This window comes from Panthera leo, chromosome B3 (genome assembly GCF_018350215.1).
Source record: "Panthera leo isolate Ple1 chromosome B3, P.leo_Ple1_pat1.1, whole genome shotgun sequence".
Classification (NCBI taxonomy): Eukaryota; Metazoa; Chordata; class Mammalia; order Carnivora; family Felidae; genus Panthera; species Panthera leo.
The window spans coordinates 27,898,709-27,918,230 of NC_056684.1; the positions used below are offsets into that span (position 1 = coordinate 27,898,709).

At 39.8% G+C, this 19,522-nt stretch overlaps 1 protein-coding gene across 1 annotated transcript in view; it reads left to right on the forward strand.

Moving 5' to 3' along the window:
• The first annotated feature begins 2,637 nt into the window (after nt 1–2,637).
• Nucleotides 2,638–19,522, forward strand: part of NIPA1 (NIPA magnesium transporter 1) — an 84,441-nt gene continuing 67,556 nt past the window's right edge. The window contains exon 1 of the mRNA XM_042941281.1: nt 2,638–2,800. Within this exon, the coding sequence (XP_042797215.1) occupies nt 2,638–2,800 (163 nt within the window). The remainder of the gene's footprint in view (nt 2,801–19,522) is intronic.

A 19,522-nucleotide genomic window follows, 5' to 3' on the forward strand; every position in this document is an offset into this window, starting at 1 on the left:
TTCCCATGTGATAAATGTCTATCCTTTTACCCATTTACTCATCTGGAAAAATGTTTGTAGTGGAGTTCTTAATGGTAATAATAGTTACTTTAGGGTGATGGAATTTGGGGTGAGGCTTTATATTCTCTGGCATTTACTGAATTCACTGAGTTTTTTTTTTTAATGAACATTACTCTTTTTGCCAAAAGCACTGAAGGCATGTGTGTGTGTGTTTATGTATATGTTTACATACATATTTATATATTTACATATACATACTGGCATTATTAGAGAAGTAAATGATTATGACTATGTTGGCAATGCTGCTGCTGCTGCTGCTGCTTTCACTTGCCTCTAAGAGTTATAATGGGATTTACTGCTTATTTCAGGAAATACCACTGATGTTCACAAGTATATTTAAAAAGAATAAGCAACCACTTCACACTTACTACAATGGCTATTAAAGAAAAGACAACTGGAAAATTATAAGTATTGGTGAGAATGTAGAGAAATTGGAATCCTTGTGTATTGCTGGTGGGAATGTAAAATGGTGCAGAGACTATGGAAAAGTTTGGCAGTTCTTCAAAAAACTAAACATAGAATTACCATGACTCAGCAATTCCATTCTTAGGTACAGTGTATCCAAAACATTTTAAGTCAGGGACTGAAACAGATACTTTCATGTGGTGATCATTGCAACATTATTCACAAAAGCCAAAAGGCAGAAACACCCCAAGGGTGCATCAACAGATGAACAGATAAATAAAATGTTGTGTGTGTGTGTGTGTATATATATATATATATATATACACACACACACACTGGAATATTACTCAGCTATAAAAAGGAATCGAGTTCTGATACATGCCACAACATGGATGAACCTTAAAACCAAATGAAAACCAAGCTAAGTGAAATAAGCCAGTCACAGAAGGACAGATATTATATAATTCCATTTACATGAAATATCTAGAATAGGTGAATTCATAGAGACTGCAAGTAGATTAGAAGATTGGAAGTAGGGGGAAGAAGAAATGGGGATGACTGCTTAATGGCTACAGAGTTTCTGTTTCAGATGATGGAAAATTTTTAGAAATAGAGAGGGTTGCAACATTGTCAACACAATTAATATCAATAGTACATTTAAAAATGGTTAAAATGACAAGTTTTATGTTATATACAACTGACCCTTGAACAATCTGGGGTTTCGGGGCATTGCCCCCCCTTCACAGAAAAATCCACAAATAACTTTCGATTCCCCCAAAACTTAACTACTACTACTACTAACCTACTGTTGACCTAAGCCTTACCAATAACATAAAGAGTAGATTAAAACACGTTTTACATATGTATTATATACTGTAGTCTTACAATAAAGTAAGCTACAGAAAAGAGAACATCAAGAAAATCATAAAGAAGAAAAAACACATTCACAGTACTATATTGTAAAAAAAATCCAAGTGTGAGTGGACCCAAGCAGTTCAAGTCCCTGTTGTTCAAGGGTCAACTGTATGTTACCACAATACAAAAGAATAAACAATGGGCTAGATTCATTATTAGTTTTCGTGCAGAATAGTATATTATTTCATACTGCTCCACAAACTAATAATGTTGTCGGCATAGGTTTTATACTCTAACCTAGTATTTTCAAAATTTATGAAGATGTTTATTATAGCATCATTTATAATAGAAAAAAACTGGTAGTCAAAACTACCATACAACCAACAACTGCTAAATGGTTGGACAAACTATGGTAATTAACTTTATGGGAAATTATACTGTCATTAAAATAATCATAATTATGTAGCAACAAAGAAACTGATTATAACTTTAAATAAAAAGGATATTTTGTATATTGTAACTGGAAATACGTAAAAGAATGTATACTAAGGGAAAATAAATAATAATTAGGCTATAGTGTTTTGGGATTGTGGAATTTCAAAATAACTATTTCCTGTTTTCCATGCTTTCCATAATTTTGATATATTTTATTGAAAATAAATTAGGAAATTAGACGGTATGGTTACAGGCTCCCTGCTCCACTGTGGAGGCAGCTTGACTTCACCCGATTCAGCAGTCCCATTTGAGTGTCTACAGCTGAGTCGTCCAGGTTTTAGGACCCACTTTAGATTCCCTGACGGCCTCCGACTAGAAGCTTTGGGATCGTGATCCCAGCAAAGGCGGTGTCGTGCCGACCTCCTTCTGGTTCCAAATAATGCATGGGACACTAAAAAATTATTTATCTCGGATAAAAACTTAAGTGGACTTCCGGTATTTTCATTTACCAAATCTGGGAACCCTACCTCCACCCACCCATCTACCACTGTATCCCTTTCACACCGCCCCCTCTTACCTCTCCTCACTCTCCTTCCTCATTGTCACTCCCCTCCTCTCTACTCCATCACCTGGCTCCGCGGAACCAGGGCTCCACCCCCACTGGACGAGCCCCAGGCTCCCCCACTGCAACCTCTTCACGGAGACCAAGTTCTACTCCTCCCCTTTCCCGCCTCCGCGGAACTCGGAATTCTCCCCACACCCACACCCGGTCCGAACCCAACCCTCCACTCTGTCCAGGCCCAGCAGATCCCCGGGTCCACCCCCTCCAGCCCCAGCGCGCGCGGCGCGCAGGCGCAGGCGCGGAGGGCGGGCGCGGGCGGAATGGGGACTGCAGCGGCGGCAGCGGCGGCGGCCGGGGAGGGGGCGCGCAGCCCGAGCCCCGCCGCGGTGTCGCTTGGCCTGGGCGTGGCCGTCGTGTCGAGCCTGGTGAATGGGTCCACGTTCGTGCTGCAAAAAAAGGGCATCGTGCGCGCCAAGCGACGAGGTAGGGCGGGCCGCAGGAGCTGCGCTTTGGGTTAAGGGGGTGAGGATGGAGGGAGCAGCCGCCGGGAGATGAGCAAGGGAGCGGCCGCAAGTTGGGGGTGTTTGGGTCGCTGCTTAGACCCGGCCTAGGGCCAAGGCGGAGCACCTCGGAGGGCAAAGGTGCTAGGGCGGGAGTCTCCTCGCCCACCTGAAGCGCAGGCACTGCCGCGGCCCTGCGCCCTAGAAGCGTAACAGCCGCTGCCGCGTCTTGTCCTCTCGCAGTTCCAGAAGCTGTCCGAGAATCAACCGATGCACCCTGAGCCGTGGTAGTTGTGTCTCCCCCACCCTTTTTCTCTTTTCCTAGCGTCTAGAGAGGCTTTGTTCAATTTTACAGGGGTTCACCAGCTGACTTCTTTCTTCCCAGACCCTCCCACTCCCTCTGCAGCCGCGCAGCCTACCAACCTGCCCTTCGGTTGGAGCCTAGGCGACCCTGTCACCCGCACCCATTCGCTGCTAGGGAAACCTTCCGGTTTATAGTATCCCAAAATGGTCGGAGTGCAGTGCTTGCCCAGAAGGAGCAACCTCTCGCCTAGGCTGTGGCCTCGGCCTAGGGGAGAGCAAGACCCGCTAATTTGCCTCCCCTAACCCCCTGCAGTGACCACGCCAGTGCAGAAGAAAGAACTGTGCACGAGGCAGGGCCGCGGGGGTTGGAGCGGGGAACAGGTGGGCCAAGAAGGCTCTCACTCGCAGGGTCAAGCAAGAGGTCTGTGCTTCTTTGTAGCTTCTGTTCCTGGGGTCCTTGATTGAGATACTCTGGTTTAGACTTGAGCCATCTGGCTACAAGTGATCTTCAGTGTGGAGAAAGCTGAAGGCAGATTTTTCTGAAAAAGCAAAAAATGGGTCAACTGAGTATTCCCCTGGTGGATAAGCCACCAGACCCCACTCCTTAGTAATGTGGAAAGTGAGAGATGTAGCACAGTTCGTTGACAGCGTCTGTGTTAAGAGAACCCTGGGACGATTTACTGAATGCAAGATGTAGCATGCTGTGAGACACAAATGCTGCTCTCAGGAGGACAGAGAATCTTGTGGGTTGTTAGCTGTTCTTTTCACAAGAATAGTATTAAGAGTTCTCAGGAAAATGAGACCACCAGGTCAAGGGTTTGAGAATAAGTAAACTTATTTAATAGTGCTGATTCCAGAACACAGGTGAAACTTTCTCAGAGTTTCCTGGATGGAGAGCCAAAAATCCCTTCAGAAAGACTGCAATCTCAAATGAAAATATAAAATCATGGATATTTGTTTAAAGAATTCAACTTAGAAGTGAAAACACTGAACTTTACATAAAATCCAAATAAAACCAAGTATGCTTTCCTTGGGATGCAGACATGTCTCTAAGACACATCTGGCATTGGCCTATTTTTCTGGAAGCACCTATCAATTTGACAGGTTTCAGGGGTGTGTGAAGTGTTTACTGTAACTTAAACATAACACATGTGCCCATTGATAAGATATGTGAGAAGGGCACTCCTCCTCTATAGTGTCCTTCCAAAAACCTACAACCCCAGTCTCACCATAACAAAAACATCTCACAAACATTGAGAAATATCCTGCAAAATAGATGACCAGTCCTCTGCCAAGGTTGTAAAGTCTGAGAGACTATCACAGACAGGAGTCGTCTAAGGACACATAATGATATTAGGTAAAATCTAAGGAAACCTGAATACGGACTTTAGTTAATAAAAACAAACAATTATTGAGTAAAACTAAAATGTGTTTTTTTAGCTCAGCTTATGTGTTTGAGGATATTAGTGAATAAGAAAATTTAAAAAAACACAACCAGAAAAAAAACCCACCCATAATTGATGCTGTTATTTATAACTATGTACTATGCCTTTAAATTAATAAAGTGAAAATGTGCTATTTGCTAATTTCATACTTTCCCACTTACAACCCATTGTTGCAGATTCAAGTTAGCTGAGTTGCTCACTGTGATGGAAGACAGACATATAGTCTTGTTTTGATAAATGTAGTTTTGATTTGTTCAACAGATATTCTTGAAACTTTTATTATGAGGATATGCAGTTTCAGAATCTACTCTCCTTAAAATCTTTTCCCACCTCTGCTAACAAGCAGCAGAGTTGACCATTATGAAATGACTGATATGGGAGAGATAGGAGGAAAGAGGAGGTAGCTAAGAACTAGGAAGTCAAGGTCTTGCATTAAGGGAGACCAGTCAGTTTCTTACACTGTAAAAAACTGTCTCAGTGAAAGTTTCAACTTTATTATTATTTTTAATATAATTTATTGTCAAATTAGCTAACATACAGTGTATACACTGTGCTCTTGGCTTTGGGAGTAAATTCCCATGATTCATTGCTTACCTATAACACCCAGTGTTCATCCCAACAAGTGCCCTTCTCAATGCCCATCACCCATTTTCCCCTCTCCCCCGCCCCTCCATCAACCCTCAGTTCTCTGTATTTAAGAGTCTCTTATGGTTTGCCTCCCTCTCTGTTTGAAACAACTTTTCCCCTTTCCTTCCCCCATGGTCTTCTGTCAAGTTTCTCAAATTCCATGTGAGTGAAAACATATGATATCTGTCTTTCTCTGACTGACTTATTTTACTTAGCATAATACCCTCCAGTCCATCCACGTTGTTGCAAATGGCAAGATTTCATTGTTTCTCATTGCCAAGTAGTATTTCATTGTATATATAAACCACAATTTCTTTATCCATTCATCTGTTGATGGACATTTGGGCTTTTTCCCATAATTTGGCTATCGTTGATAGCGCTGCTATAAACATTGGGGTACATGTCCCCCTATGGATCAGCACTCCTGTGTCCTTTGGATAAATTCCTAGTAGTGCTATTGCTGGGTGGTAGGGTAATTCTATTTTTAATTTTTTGAGGAACCTCCACACTGTTTTCCAGAATGGCTACACCAATTTGCATTCCCACCAACAGTGCAAGAGGGTTCCCATTTCTCCACATCCTTGCCAATGTATGTTGTTTCCTGAGTTGTTAATTTTAGCCACTCAGACTGATGTGAGGTGGTATCTCAGTGTAGTTTTGATTTGTATTTCCCTGATGATGAGCGATGTTGAGCATCTTTTCATGTGTCTGTTGGCCATCTGTTGTCGTCTTTGGAAGTGTCTATCCAAAATCTATAAAGAACTTACCAAACTCAACACCCAGAAAACAATCCAGTGAAGAAATGGGCAGTTTCAACTTTAAACAAAGTGCCACATGAGAGCATTGAGTTTTAGCTTCAGGAGAGGCAAGTTTTGGTCACAGCCCTTCGACTGGGGGTTTTGGGGCCAAGTTTCCTCTGTTACAAGCTTTCACTCACTCTTGAAGGGACCTTCCCAATAAACAGAGTTCCCGGATAGTCCAGGAGCACTTTCCATAACACAAGCTCATGGTGGACTACCTGACTCCTGGGGCACCTCTGAAGGACTCTGTGTGAGAAGAGGGCAGGGGGCACAAGGGGCCACAGATCATTTATAGTATGCCTAGTGTCAGAGTCCAGTTAAAGAAAGATTTAAGTGAGAAAAACAAGGTAATTGTGGGGTGTGAAAGCATTTGTGGAAAGCCAGTTAGAACTTCAGAATTCTGGCACACGTAGGCAATGATGGCTAGGGAGGTTGATAGCCTGGGGGTGGTATCCTGCCCTGGGACAAGCTTTGTGGAAACAGTCTCAGGAAAGTCATGTGGTTGAATTTGCTGGAAGCTTTGGAAAATTGCATAGTAAGTTACTTTATATAGAATGCCCTAGACCAGGATGAACCAGCAGATCTTTTTAAAATCCCTTTCTTCAAAACCAGGAGATACCACCTTACACACATTAGGATGGCTATTATAAAAATAAAAGAAACAAAAAGCAAGACATAAAATAACAGGTATTGGTGAAGGTGTGGAGAAATTGGAACTCTTGTGCATTTTTGATGGGAATTAAAAATGATGCACCTGCTTTGAAAAACAGTATGGCGAGTCTTCAAAAAATTAAACACAGACTTAACCATATGACCCACCAATTCCACTTCTGGGTATATACCCAAAAGAAGCGAAAGAAGGGTCTCAAACAAATATTTGTACACCCATGTTTATAGCAAGAACAAAAGGACATAGCATAAACAAAAGGTGGGAGCAATCCAAATATCCATTGACAGATGAACAGATAAGCAAATTGTGGTATATACATTTAATGGAATGTTATTTAGCCTTTTTAGCCTCTTTATGATGGTAATTCTAACACATGCTACAACATGGATGAACCTTGAGAACAGTATGCTAAGTGAAATAAGCCTGTTAAAAAAAGATGAACACTGTATAATTTCACTCACATGCGGAACTTAGTCAAATTCACAGACACGGAAAGTAGGATGGTGGTTGCAGGGACTGCAAGAAGCAGGGAATGGAGAGTTAGTGTTTAATGAGTACAGTGTTTCTGTTTGAGAAGATGAAAAGGTTCTGGAGATCAGTGGTGGTAATAGTTGTACAACAATGTGAATGTACTTAATGTCATAGAATTGTACACTTAAAAGTGTTGTTTAAAATGATAAATTTTATGTTTATTTTACCATAATAAAAATCCTTTCCAGGTTTCATAGTCTCTTTCCTGAGGAGTATAGTCTAAAACTGTAGTCATACTGTTAAGACACTGGAAAGGTGAGTGAGTTGTGTTGTGAGCATGGAACCGGGGATTCAGGCATTCCGCCTGCTGTCCCAAGCCTTCTGTACATTGTTTCTGAAGCACGTGCATTCCCTGGCTGTGGGATGTATGTGTTCTTTCTCGTTGCTTCTCCTGCCATCTCCAGGCACACTTAGGTGCATGTGCCTCCACATCCACAGAGAAGACAGACACACATTGTCTTCATCCCTGCAGTGGTCTGCGATTAGTTTCTGCTGCTTCTGTGAACCCTCCAGACCCTGACAGATGGGGTCAGTTTCCTCCCCCATGCATTTCCTTGGCGCTGGTCCTCAACCCCCTTCTGCCTCTGAAACCCATGGGATGATGGCCTGTTTACTTGTCTGTTCCCCTGGATCTTGGCTTATCAAGGCAGGGCACAGCTCCTGTCCACTTGGGAGGCATGTGATGGATACTCAGTAATGCTAACTGGCCATGTATAACTTGAGTGAAGAAGGTAAAACTGGACCTTATATTTTATGAAAAGACTTCAGAGCTTTCTTCAAGGTACTTAAAGCTGACATCATTTACTTGTGGCCTCTACTAAGTAAATGAAGCCAGAGTTACTGCTACATCTGAAGATCTACACCTATCTGATCTCTGTCTAGTCCTGAAGAGAGATCATTGTTGATAAGGAACATGGTGAGAATAGCTCTGAAGCCTGTACCTGGTTTAACTGATACTGTTTCCATAAGAAGAGAAGATAAAGGAGGCTACTAATAGGAAACCCATGGTGTCCCAGACTCATGTATCTATCAGCTTGCTGAGCCCCCCTCTCTTCTTTCTGTCTTTTCCTCCCTCCTTTTCTGCTTTCCTCCTTCCCTCCCTTTCTCCATCTCTCCATATAGTCTCTTCACATGTGGCTACCTTAGGCTTCCTTACTCCATGGTCTCATGGGGAAGTCAGATCCCTTGCATGGTGGGTAGCTTCCCTTAGACCAGATCTTCCAAGGATGATGGTGGAAGCTGTGTGGATATTTGTGGCCTGATCTCAGAAGTTTTGCAGTGCCACTTCTGCCACATTTTATTGGCTTACTCAGGGCCAACCCAGGTTCAGTGTGGGAGGGGAATGTATAAGGGCGTAGATCCCCTGAGGCATGCACCTGATGTGGAACTGCTGGTATCAGGATTTTAACCCAGCTCATGCTCATTATGAAGATCATCTATTTTGCCCTGGTCCCTGTAGGGAAGGTAAGAGGGAAGATAGATTTACCTACAGATAAGGCTTAAGTGTGAAATTTACTTTTTAATCTGATACTGTGTTATTATAACTGTGAATAATACCCAAAGACTTTAAGGCAAATAAAAATTTATTCTCATTTTCATACAATGTAAGTGAAATACCCCTTGGTCTTATTGGATTGCTGTTGAACAAAATATATTTTTTCCTCAAAAATATTTGTATAGTATAAAATGTTATTTATATTTTCAGTCCAATTAAGTCCGTAATGAGTAAACAGTCATTTAAAAAAATTTTGGGGGTGCGTGAGTGGCTCAGTCAGTTAAGCATCTGACTCTTGATTTCAGCTCAGGTCATAATCTCACGGTTCATGAGTTCAAGCCCTGCATGGGGCTCCATGCTAACTGTGCAGAACCTGCTTGGGATTCTTTTTCTCTCCCTCTCTCTCTGCTCCTCCCCTGCTCACTCTTGCACATGCTCTCTCTCTCTCTCAAATAAACTTTAAAAAAAATTGGGGGGAGGGTGCCTGGATGGCTCAGTCATTTGAGCATCTTACTCTTGATTTTGCCTCAGGCCATGATCTCACAGTTCATGAGATTGAGCCCCATATCTGGCTCCATGCTGACAGCACAAACCCTGCTTGGGATTCTCTCTCTCCCTTTCTCTCTGCCCCTGCCCTGCTTGCACGTATGTGTGAGGTCTCAAAATAAATAAGTAAACATTAAAAAAAAACCTTTTTTAACCATGATGGACTAGAAAAGACCACTTTTCACATTAAATAGGTAATGGGGATTAAGGAGTACACTTGTTGTGATGAGCACTGGGTGATGTATGAAATCATGACCTGAGCCAAAATCAAGAGTTGGTCACTTAACTGACTGAGCCACCCAGGTGCCCCTAAAAGTGATGTTTTTATAAACTGTATACATACACAAGTATCTATTATACATACATATATATATAGCCAAAAAGATTTCCAGGAATATCATATCTATTTCCATGCTCATATTTAAATGTAGAGGAAATATAAACATATATTCCCAAAATTTGTTTTCCACAATTTTGGCTTCTCTCTGCGATAGTTGCATTCTACTAGTCATGACTGAGAGCTCATTATCATAGATTGTTCTGTTCACATAAACAGAGCACACTAGTACAGCTATAAATATCTGACATCTACCTGTCATGAAAGCAAGAATCAGTCACCTTGGCTTCTCTGCCCTCAGGGTGGGTTGGGGGCAGCCTCCATCTCTGTGAGGAAAAAAATGGGAGAGAAAGCTCTGCAGTTACAGCAAGGAGGAAGTGGATGCTCTTTAAGGGCAGAAACCATCCCTTGGGAGACTTTTTAAGTCTTCGTATTCACTAAGGATTGTGTACATGATGATTCTAGTAAATACGTGATAGATGGACACAGTAAGAAAATAGAATACAAGTATTGCATTGAGCTTTCTGGGGGAGTATGATGAGGAAGGAGAATGTGTTAATATATACCAGATTAATTTTCCTCTTGAAACACAATGTCATTTCCTGAAGAAACTGAGAAACTACCATAGCAGTTATTGCATTATGGTCACCATTGTGTGGGCTAACCTAGAAGTTTATGTATTGCTTATAAGCTGTTTCTTTTTTAAAAACATTAGAGTATAATTACATAGAATAAGCTGCACAAATCTTAAGGGTACAGTTTGGTGAGTTTAGGGTTAGGGTTAGGTTAGGGTTAGGGTTATTTGACAAATAAATATATGTGTGTATCTAACACCCTAGTAAAGAAATTGATTATTGCTGTAGCCCTAGAATGTTCCCTCATGTCTTTTTTATATTCTGTGCTCCCCACACCACAGCAGAGTACCCAATCTTCTGATACCTATCTGCATAGAATGAATTAGTTTTGCCTATTTTTGAACTTCATTTAAGTGGAATTATATAGTATGTACTTTCTTACGTCTATTTTATTTTTTGGCTCAGCATGGTTGAAGATTCATATGCTATTATCAATAGTACATTTATTATATTGCTGAATAGTGTTCCATTGTTTGAATATACCATAATTTGCTCATTCATTCTCTTGTTGATGAACATTTTGGTTGTTTCCAAAGTTTTGCAGTTTGAATAAAGGAGCAATGACAAGTCTCATATAATTCTTTTTAAAACATAATGTTTTCATTTCTTTCGTGAAATACCTTGGAATAATAGTGCTGGATCATATAGTAGGTATGTAAGTAAATTTAAGACATTACTAAACATTTTTCCCACTCTAATTGTACCATTTTACATTCTCATTAGCAATATATGAGGGTTTTAGGTGTTCCATATCCTCTTCAACATTTAGTGTTGTCATATATTTAAATTTTAACCTTTCTGGTAAGTGTACAGTGGTATCCTGTGATTTTCATTCTCTTTTTCTTGGTAGTTTCATTTAATGAGTTTATTGTCCATTTGTATATGTTTTTTAATGAGGTGTCTTTTAAAGAGCTTTGCCTATGTTTTATTGGATTGTGTCTTTTTGTTATTGATTGTTAGTTTGTACGTATATCCTGGATACAAGTCCTTTGTCAGATAAAGGAATTGCAAATCTTTCTCTGTGGCTTGCCTTTTCATTTTCTTAAGGGTGCCTTTGGAAGGACAGAAAATTTTAGTTTTGATGAAGTTTAATTTTGTGTGTGTGTATGTGTGTGTGTTCTGTTTTAATTTTAATTTCAGTAACTGAACCTACACTGTTATATTAGTTTCAGGTGTACGATACAGTAATTCAACGATTTCATACATCACTTGGTACTCATCACAAGTGCATTCTTCAATCCCCATCAACTATTCACCCATCCCCCACCTGCCTCCTCTCCAATAAGCATCAGTATGGTCTCTATAATTAAGAGTCTATTTCTTGGAGCACCTGGATAGCTCAGTTGGTTATACGTCCGACTTGACCTCATGGTTCGTTAGTTCAAGCCCTGGGTTGGTCTCTGTGCTGACAGCTCAGAGCCTGGAGCCTGCTTTGGATTCTGTGTCTCCCTCTTTCTCTGCCCCTACCCTGCTCGTGCTCTGCCTCTCTTAAAAATAAACGTTAAAAAAATTTTTTTAAAGGAGTCTGTTTCTTGTTTTGTCTTTCTCTTTTTTTTTTTTCCACTTTGCTTGTTTGTTTTGTTTCTTTAATTCCACATCTGAGTGAAATCATATGGTATTTGTCTTTCTCTGACTGGCTTATTTCACTTAGCATTATACTCTTTTGCTCCATTCATGTTGTTGCAAATGGCAAGTTTCATTCCTTTTGATGACTGAATAAGACTCCATTGTATGTGTGTGTGTGTGTGTCTGTGTGTGTGTGTGTGTGTGTATATCACATCTTCTTTATCCATTCATCTATTGATTGACACATGGGCTTCTTCCATATATTGGCTATTGTAAATAGTGCTGCTATAAACATAGGGGTGCATATACCCCTTTGAATTAGTGTTTTTGTATTCTTTGGGTAAATACCTGGTAGTGTGATTGCTGGATCATAGAGCAGTTCTAACATTTTGAGGAACCTTCATACTGTTTTCTACAGTAGCTGCACTTGTTTGCATTGTCACCAATAGTGCACAAGTGTTCCTTTTTCTCCACATCCTCACCAAACCCTGTTGTTTCTTGTGTTGTTGATTTTAGCCATCCGATGGGTGTAAGGTAATATCTTATTATGGATTTGACTTGCATTTCCCTGATGGTAGGTAAATGATGATGAACATCTTTTCATGTGTCTGTTGGCAATCTGTATGTCTTTGGAGAAATGTCTGTTCATGTCTTCTGCCAATTTTTAAATTGGATTGTTTGCTTTCTGGGTGTTCAGTTTTATAAGTACTTTTTTAAAAAAGATTTTATTTCTGGGGCGCCTGGGTGGCTCAGTCGGTTAAGCGGCCGACTTCGGCTCAGGTCATGATCTCGTGGTCCATGAGTTCGAGCCCCGCGTCGGGCTCTGTGCTGACAGCTCAGAGCCTGGAGCCTGTTTCGGATTCTGTGTCTCCCTCTCTCTCTGACCTTCCCCCATTCATGCTCTGTCTCTCTCTGTCTCAAAAATGAATAAACGTTAAAAAAACAAAAGAAAAAGAAAAAAGATTTTATTTTTAAGTAATCTCTACACCCAATATGGGGCTCAAACCCAAAACCCCAAAATCAAGTCGCATGGTCTGACTGAGCCAGCCAGGTGCCCAGAGTTTTATAAGTTCTTTATATATTTTGGATAACCCTTTATCAGATATGTTATTTGCAAATATCTTTTCCCATTCCATAGATTGCCTTTTAGTTTTGTTGATTGGTTCCTTTGCTGTGTGGAAACTTTACTTTGATGTAGTCCCAATAGTTTATTTTTGCTTTTGCTTCCCTTTCCACAGAAGACATGTCTAGAAAGAAGTTACGATGGCCCATGTCAAAGAGGATACTTCAATCCAAGGTTCTCTTCTCAGATTTTTATGTTCTCTAGTAGGATTTTTATGGTTTCAGGTCTCACATTTAGATCTTTAATACATTTTGAATTTATTTTTGTGTATGGTGTAAGAAAATGGTCTAGTTTCATTCTTTTGCATGAAGTGTCCAGTTTTCCCATCATCATTTGTTGATAAGACTGTCTTTTCATTAGATATTCCTTCATGCTTTAAGATTAATTGACCATAGGGGCACCTGGGTGGCTCAGGTAAGCCTCTGACTTTGGCTCAGGTCATGATCTCACAGTTTGTGAGTTCGAGCCCCATGTTGGGCTCTGTGCTGACATCTCAGAGCCTGGAGCCTGCTTTGGATTTTGTGTCTACCTCTCTCTCTGCCCCACCCCTGTTTGCACTCTGTCTCTCTCTGTCTCTCAAAAATGAATAAATGTTAAAAAAAATTTTTTTAAGATTAAGTGACCATATATTTGTAGGTTTATTTCTGGGTTTTCTATTCTGTTCTCTTGACCTATGTGTCTATCTTACTTCCAGTACGACTAATTGACCATACATTTGTGGGTTCATTTCTGGGTTTTCTATAATATTCTCTTGATCTATATGTCTGTCTTACTGCCAGTACCATACTGTTTTGATTATATTACAGCTTTGTAATGTAACTTGAAATCTGGAATTGTGATACCTCTCACTTTGCTTTTCCTTTTCAAGATTGCTTTGGCTGTTTGGGGTCTTTTGTGGTTCCATACAAATTTTAGGATTGTTGCTTCCAGCTCTGTGAAAAATGCTAGTGATATTTTGATAGGGATTGCATGAAATGTGTAGATTGCTTTGGGTAGTATAGACATTTTAACAATATTTCTTCTTGTAATCCATGAGTATGGAATGTCTTTCCATTTCTTTGTGTCGTCTTTAATTTCTTTCATCACTATTTTATAGTTTTCAGAATACAAGTCTGTAACCTCTTTCATTAGGTTTATGCCTAGGTATCTTCTGTTTTTGGTGCAGTTGTAAATGGGATTGTTCCTTAATTTCTCTTTCTGTTACTTCATTATTGCTGTATAGAAATGCAACAGATTTCTGTATGTTGATTTTGTATCCCACAGCTTTACTGAATTTGTGTGTCATTACTAGCAATTTTTTGGTGGAGTCTTTCAGGTTTTCTATATAGAGTATCATGTCATCTTCAAATAGTGCAAGTTTCACTTCTTCCTTGATAATTTGGATCTCTTTTATTTCCTTCTCTTATTGCTATGGCTAGGACTTCCAATACTATGTTAAATAATAGTGGTGAGAGTGGACATCCCTTCTTATTCTGACCGTAGAGGGAAAACTCTCAATTTTTCCCCATTAAGGATGATATTAGCTGTTGGTTTTTCATAGATGGCCTTTATTATGTTGAGATGTGTTCCCTCTAAACCTACTTTGTTGAGAGTTTTTCTCATGAATGGATGTTATGCTTTGTCAAATGCTTTTCTTCATCTTCTGAAAGGATCATATGGTTCTTATCCTTTCTTTTATTAATGTGATGTATCACATTGATTGATTTGCAAGTATTGAACCACCTTTGCAGCCCAGGAATAAATCCCACTTGATTGTGTTGAAGGATTCTTTTTTTCTTTTCTTTCTTTTTTTTTTTTTTTTTTTTTTTGAAGGATTCTTTTAATGTGTTGTTGGATTTGGTTTGCTAGAATTTTGTTGGGGATTTTTGCATCATGTGAACATCCAGGATGTTGGTCTCTTTTTCAGTGGTGCCTTTATTTGGTATTAGGGTAATGCTGGACTCATAGAATGAGTTTGGAAGCTTTCCTTCCTTTTTTTTTTTTTTTCTTGGAATAGTTTGAAAAGAATTGGTATTAACTTTTCTTTCAATGTTTGGTAGAATTTGCCTGTGAAGCTTTCTGGTCTAGGACTTTTGTTTGTTGAGAGTTTTTTGATTACTGATTCAGTTTCTTTGCTGGTTATCAGTCTGCTCAAATTTTCTGTTTCTTCCTGTTTTAGTTGGTAGTTTAATAATGTTTCTCACAGTTTATCCATTTCTTCCAAGTTGTCCAATATGTTGGCATATAGTTTTTTGTAACATTCTCTTATAATTGCTGGTATATCTGTGGTATATCTGTTCAAAAAGAATGTGTATTCTGCTGCTTTAGAATGAAATGCTCTGTATGTATCTGTTAAGTCCATCTGCTTTAGTATGTCATTTAAAGCCATTGTTTCCTTGTTGATCTTTTGCTTAGATGGTCTGTCCATTGCTGTATGTGGGGTGTTAAAGCCCCCTACTATTATTATATTATCAATGAGTTTTTTTATGGTTGTGATTAATTGATTTATATATTTGGATTATCTAAGTTGAGGGCATAAATACTTATTATTGTTAAATCTTTTTGGTAGACCCTTTTATTTTGCAGTACCCTTCATCTCTCATTACATTCTTTGTTTTAAAATCTAGTTTGTCTGATATAAGTATGGTTGTTCCAGTTTTATTTTAATGTCTGTTAGCATGATTAATCATTCTCCATCCCCTCACTTTCAATCTGGAGGTTTCTTTGGGTCTAAAATATGTCTCTTGTAAGAAGCACATTGATGGATCTTTTTTAAAAATCCATTCTGATGCCCATTATCTTTTTATTGGAGCATTTAGTCCATTTACATTCAGAATAATTATTGATAAATATGAATATAGTGCTATTGTATTACCTGTAAAGTCAATGTTCCTGTAATTGTCTCTGTTTTTTTCTAGTGTTTGTTGTTTTTGGTTTCTCTTTCCCATTGGAAGGGTCTCCTTTAATATTTCTTGCAGAGCTAGTTTAGTATTCCTGAACTCCTTTTTTGTTTATCTTGGCAACTCTTTATCTCTCCTATTCTGAATGACAGCCTTGCTGGATAAAGGATTCCTGGGTGCATATTTTTCCCATTTAGCACATTGAATACCTCTTGGACTTAAATGCCTCTTTCCTTTCCCAGGTTAGGGAAGTTCTCAGCTATAATTTGTTCAAATAAACCTTCTGTCCCTTTTTCCTGCTCTTCTTTTGGAACTCCTAAGATACTGATATTATTGCACTTTATTTTGTCATTGAGTTCCCTAAATCTACCTTCATGATCTGATAGTTTTCTTCTTTTTTCTTTTCAGCTTCATTATTTTCCATAATTTTCTATTTATTCATTCATTCATTCATTTTTTAATACTCATTTACTTTTGAGAGAGAGAGAGAGAGAGCATGAGCAGAGAGGGGAAGAGAGAGGGAGACGGAAAATCCCAAGCAGACTCCACACTGTGCACTGAACCTGATGCAGGGCTCAAGCACAAACTGGGAGATTATGACCTGAGCTGAAATCAACAGTTGGATGCTTACCTGACTGAGCCACTCAGGTACCCCTTTAATTTTTATCTTCTATGTCATTTACTCTCTCCTCTGCTTCTTCAATCCTTATTGTGACTGTATCCAGTTGCATCTCAGTTATAACATTTTTAATTTCAGCCTAATTAGTTTTTCAGTCTTTGATCTCTGCAGGAAGCGTTTCTCTGGTTTCTACTACCCAGCTAGTATTCTTATGACTGTTGTTCTAAATTCTTGTTCAGATATCTTGCTTATATCAGTTTTGAGTAAATCCCTGGCTGTGACTTCTTCTTGGTATTTCTTTTGGGGAGAATTCTTCCATCTTGTCATTTTGGCTATGTTTCTGTCTTTTACATATTATGAAAGCTTGTTATGTTTCCTGCTCCTGAGAGTAATGCTATATTAAGAAGAGGTCATGCACTGTCCAGGGCCAGGTACTTCAGAAGTGTTTCTGGTGTATGCTGTGTGCACTTTGCTATTGTGTTTTGGCTGCTCTTTCCCACAGGTCAGTCCTCTGGAGAGTTTCTCCTTGCTTGCAGTGGGGAGTGTTTGGACCTTTAATTAGGTGTGCTTTGTTTGTTTGTTAAAATAAACCTGAATAATAATAATAAGTCTGAATGAGAAAAAGAGAAAAGAAAAAGAAAAAAAAGCAAACAACCCCATAAGCCTGATTTCAAAGAAACAGAAAAAATAAAAAGCCTGGTCCAAAAAAAGAGAAAAGGAAATGAAAAAACAAACAACTATAAGCCTAATTCCAAAGCGGGGAGGAAAAAAAGCCTAGTCCTATTTCCACCTGATCTGAAGCCGACATTTCGGAGCACTCTGTGATCAATAGAGTTGTGACTGCAGGTAGCCTGTGATGGTTGGTCCCCTGGGGGAGAGGCCCACTACACTGGGTCACAGTCACACCTGCCCTAGTAAAGATGTATCTGCAGGACATTGTGGGGGGGGGGGGGGTGTGGAGTGGCAGGGTAAGGTTTGGGGTAAGTGGCTCCAGCCTCCACTGTGGGTGCTGTGTTGCTCACTGAAGTCTGTCCATGCTGGTTTGTAGTGAGAAAGTGGCATCACCCTGCTCTCTGGTCTCCGGAGTGGAGACCTGGCACCTACTAACAGGAATCTCTCACAGATTGAAGAATTTCCCTCTTGTGTTCCTGGCTTCTGTCAGATTCCTGCTCTCACCCTGTCTGTGACAAGGCTGTTGGCATGCCTAGGGCCACAGTTCTCCTGTATTTTGTCTCTGGCCTGTGACTGGGATTCAGAAATCCAAATCTTAAAGGACCCTTGCAGGGTGTGGAACTGCTTCCCTCCCACAGAGGAGAGACTTGCCATGGTGCATCTGGTGCTGTTTTGTCCCAGCAAAGCAGTTGTATGGCTGCACTCGTACTTAGAGTTTATTGTGAAACAGTGAAAAGCAGCAACCAGGTTATCTACTCTCTGTGTGAGCTTCTGTCCCTTGCTGTTGAACGGTTACTCAAATGGCGACCATCAGTCTTTTGTCCTTGGAGAGGCAGTATACCCTCTTCCACATGTACTCCAGGAAGGGGAATGTTCTCTCCCAGTGCAGCCCAGGGATCCCTACACCGTGCTCTTTGCTCCAAGGCCTCTGCCCTCCTTCTCCCCAGGAACTCCACTGCACTCACCAGCTCGACTCTGCTGAATGGTGTAGACTTCTAAAAGCTCAGAATTTGAGCTCTGCTGCTTGTGAAAACTTGTGATCCATCCTCCTGATCCCCAGTCAGTGGTTTTGGGGAAGTGTTTTTCTTACACAAACCCAACACACTGCTATCTCTCCCCCTCTCTCTTTCTCTCTCTCTCATCTCTTTGCAAAAGGGCTCTCTTTCCTCTGTGGCACCACGGCTTTTCTCTCCCCTAATTTATGTCTCTGCACCTTGTACCTACCGCAGTCTCTCCCTCTAATTGTGCACATTGTTCTTTTCACCCTCAGATCGATTTCCTAGGTGTTCAGAATGATTTGTTGTTAATCTAGCTGTGTTTGAGGGACAAGGCAAGCCCAGGATCCCCCTCCTACTCCACCATCTTAACTCTCTCCTCAGCTGTCTTCTTTGTTATTATATAGTGTCCTTTCTTGTCTCTTGTTACACTTTTTGTTTTTAAGTCTATTTTGTCTGATAATAGTATTGCTTCACACACTTTCTTTTGACATCCATTTGCATGACAGATGATTCTCCATTCCTTCACTTTTTTTTTTAAGTTTATTTATTTATTTTTTGAGAGAGACAGAGACAGCATAAGCAAGGGAGAGGCAGAGAGAGGCATATATATATGAAGAAGCATATACATATATATATATATATATATGTATGTATATATATATATATGACACGTACCATATTAAGTTGATTGTCATTTAAGTTTGAACCCATTCTTTACTCTTCTCTCCTCACATTTTAGCTATGTGTTATTGTATTTTATATACTTTTTTGTGTGTGAGTTCCTTGACTGATTTTTTATAGAAATAGTCATTTTTAATGCATTTGTGTTTCCTACCTCTATACTCACTTTTGGTCTCTCCTTTCCAAAGTGCCCCCTTTAATATTTCTTGTAGAGTTGGCTTAGTGGTCACAAGCTCCTTTAGTTTTTGTTTGTCTGGGAAACTCTACATCTCTCCTTACTGTGAATGATAGCCTGGCTGGATAGAATATTCTTGGCTGCAGACTTTTCGTATTCAGTACTTTGAATGTATCGTGCTGCTCTCTTCTGCTTTGCAAAGTTTCTGCTGAAAATCCCCTGCTAGCCTTATGTGTTTTCCCATGTAAGTTATTATCTTTTTTTTACTTTACACTTTAAAATTTTATATTTTTCAGTATGTTTTGTCAACTTAATTACAGTATTTCTTGGTGTGGTTCTGCTTTTGTTGATTTTGTTGGGGTTTCTCTCTGCCTCCTGGATCTGGATATCTGTTTCTTCCCCCCAGATTAAGGAAGGTTTCATCTATTTTTTTTCTTCAATTACATTTTCCTCCTCCCTTTTCTCTTCTTCTGGGATTCACATAATATGAATGTTGTTACATTTGATGGAGTCACTGATTTCCCTAAGTCTGTTCTCATCATGCATAATTCCTTTATCTCTCTTTTCCTAAGTTTGATGACTTTCCATTACTCTAGCTTCTAG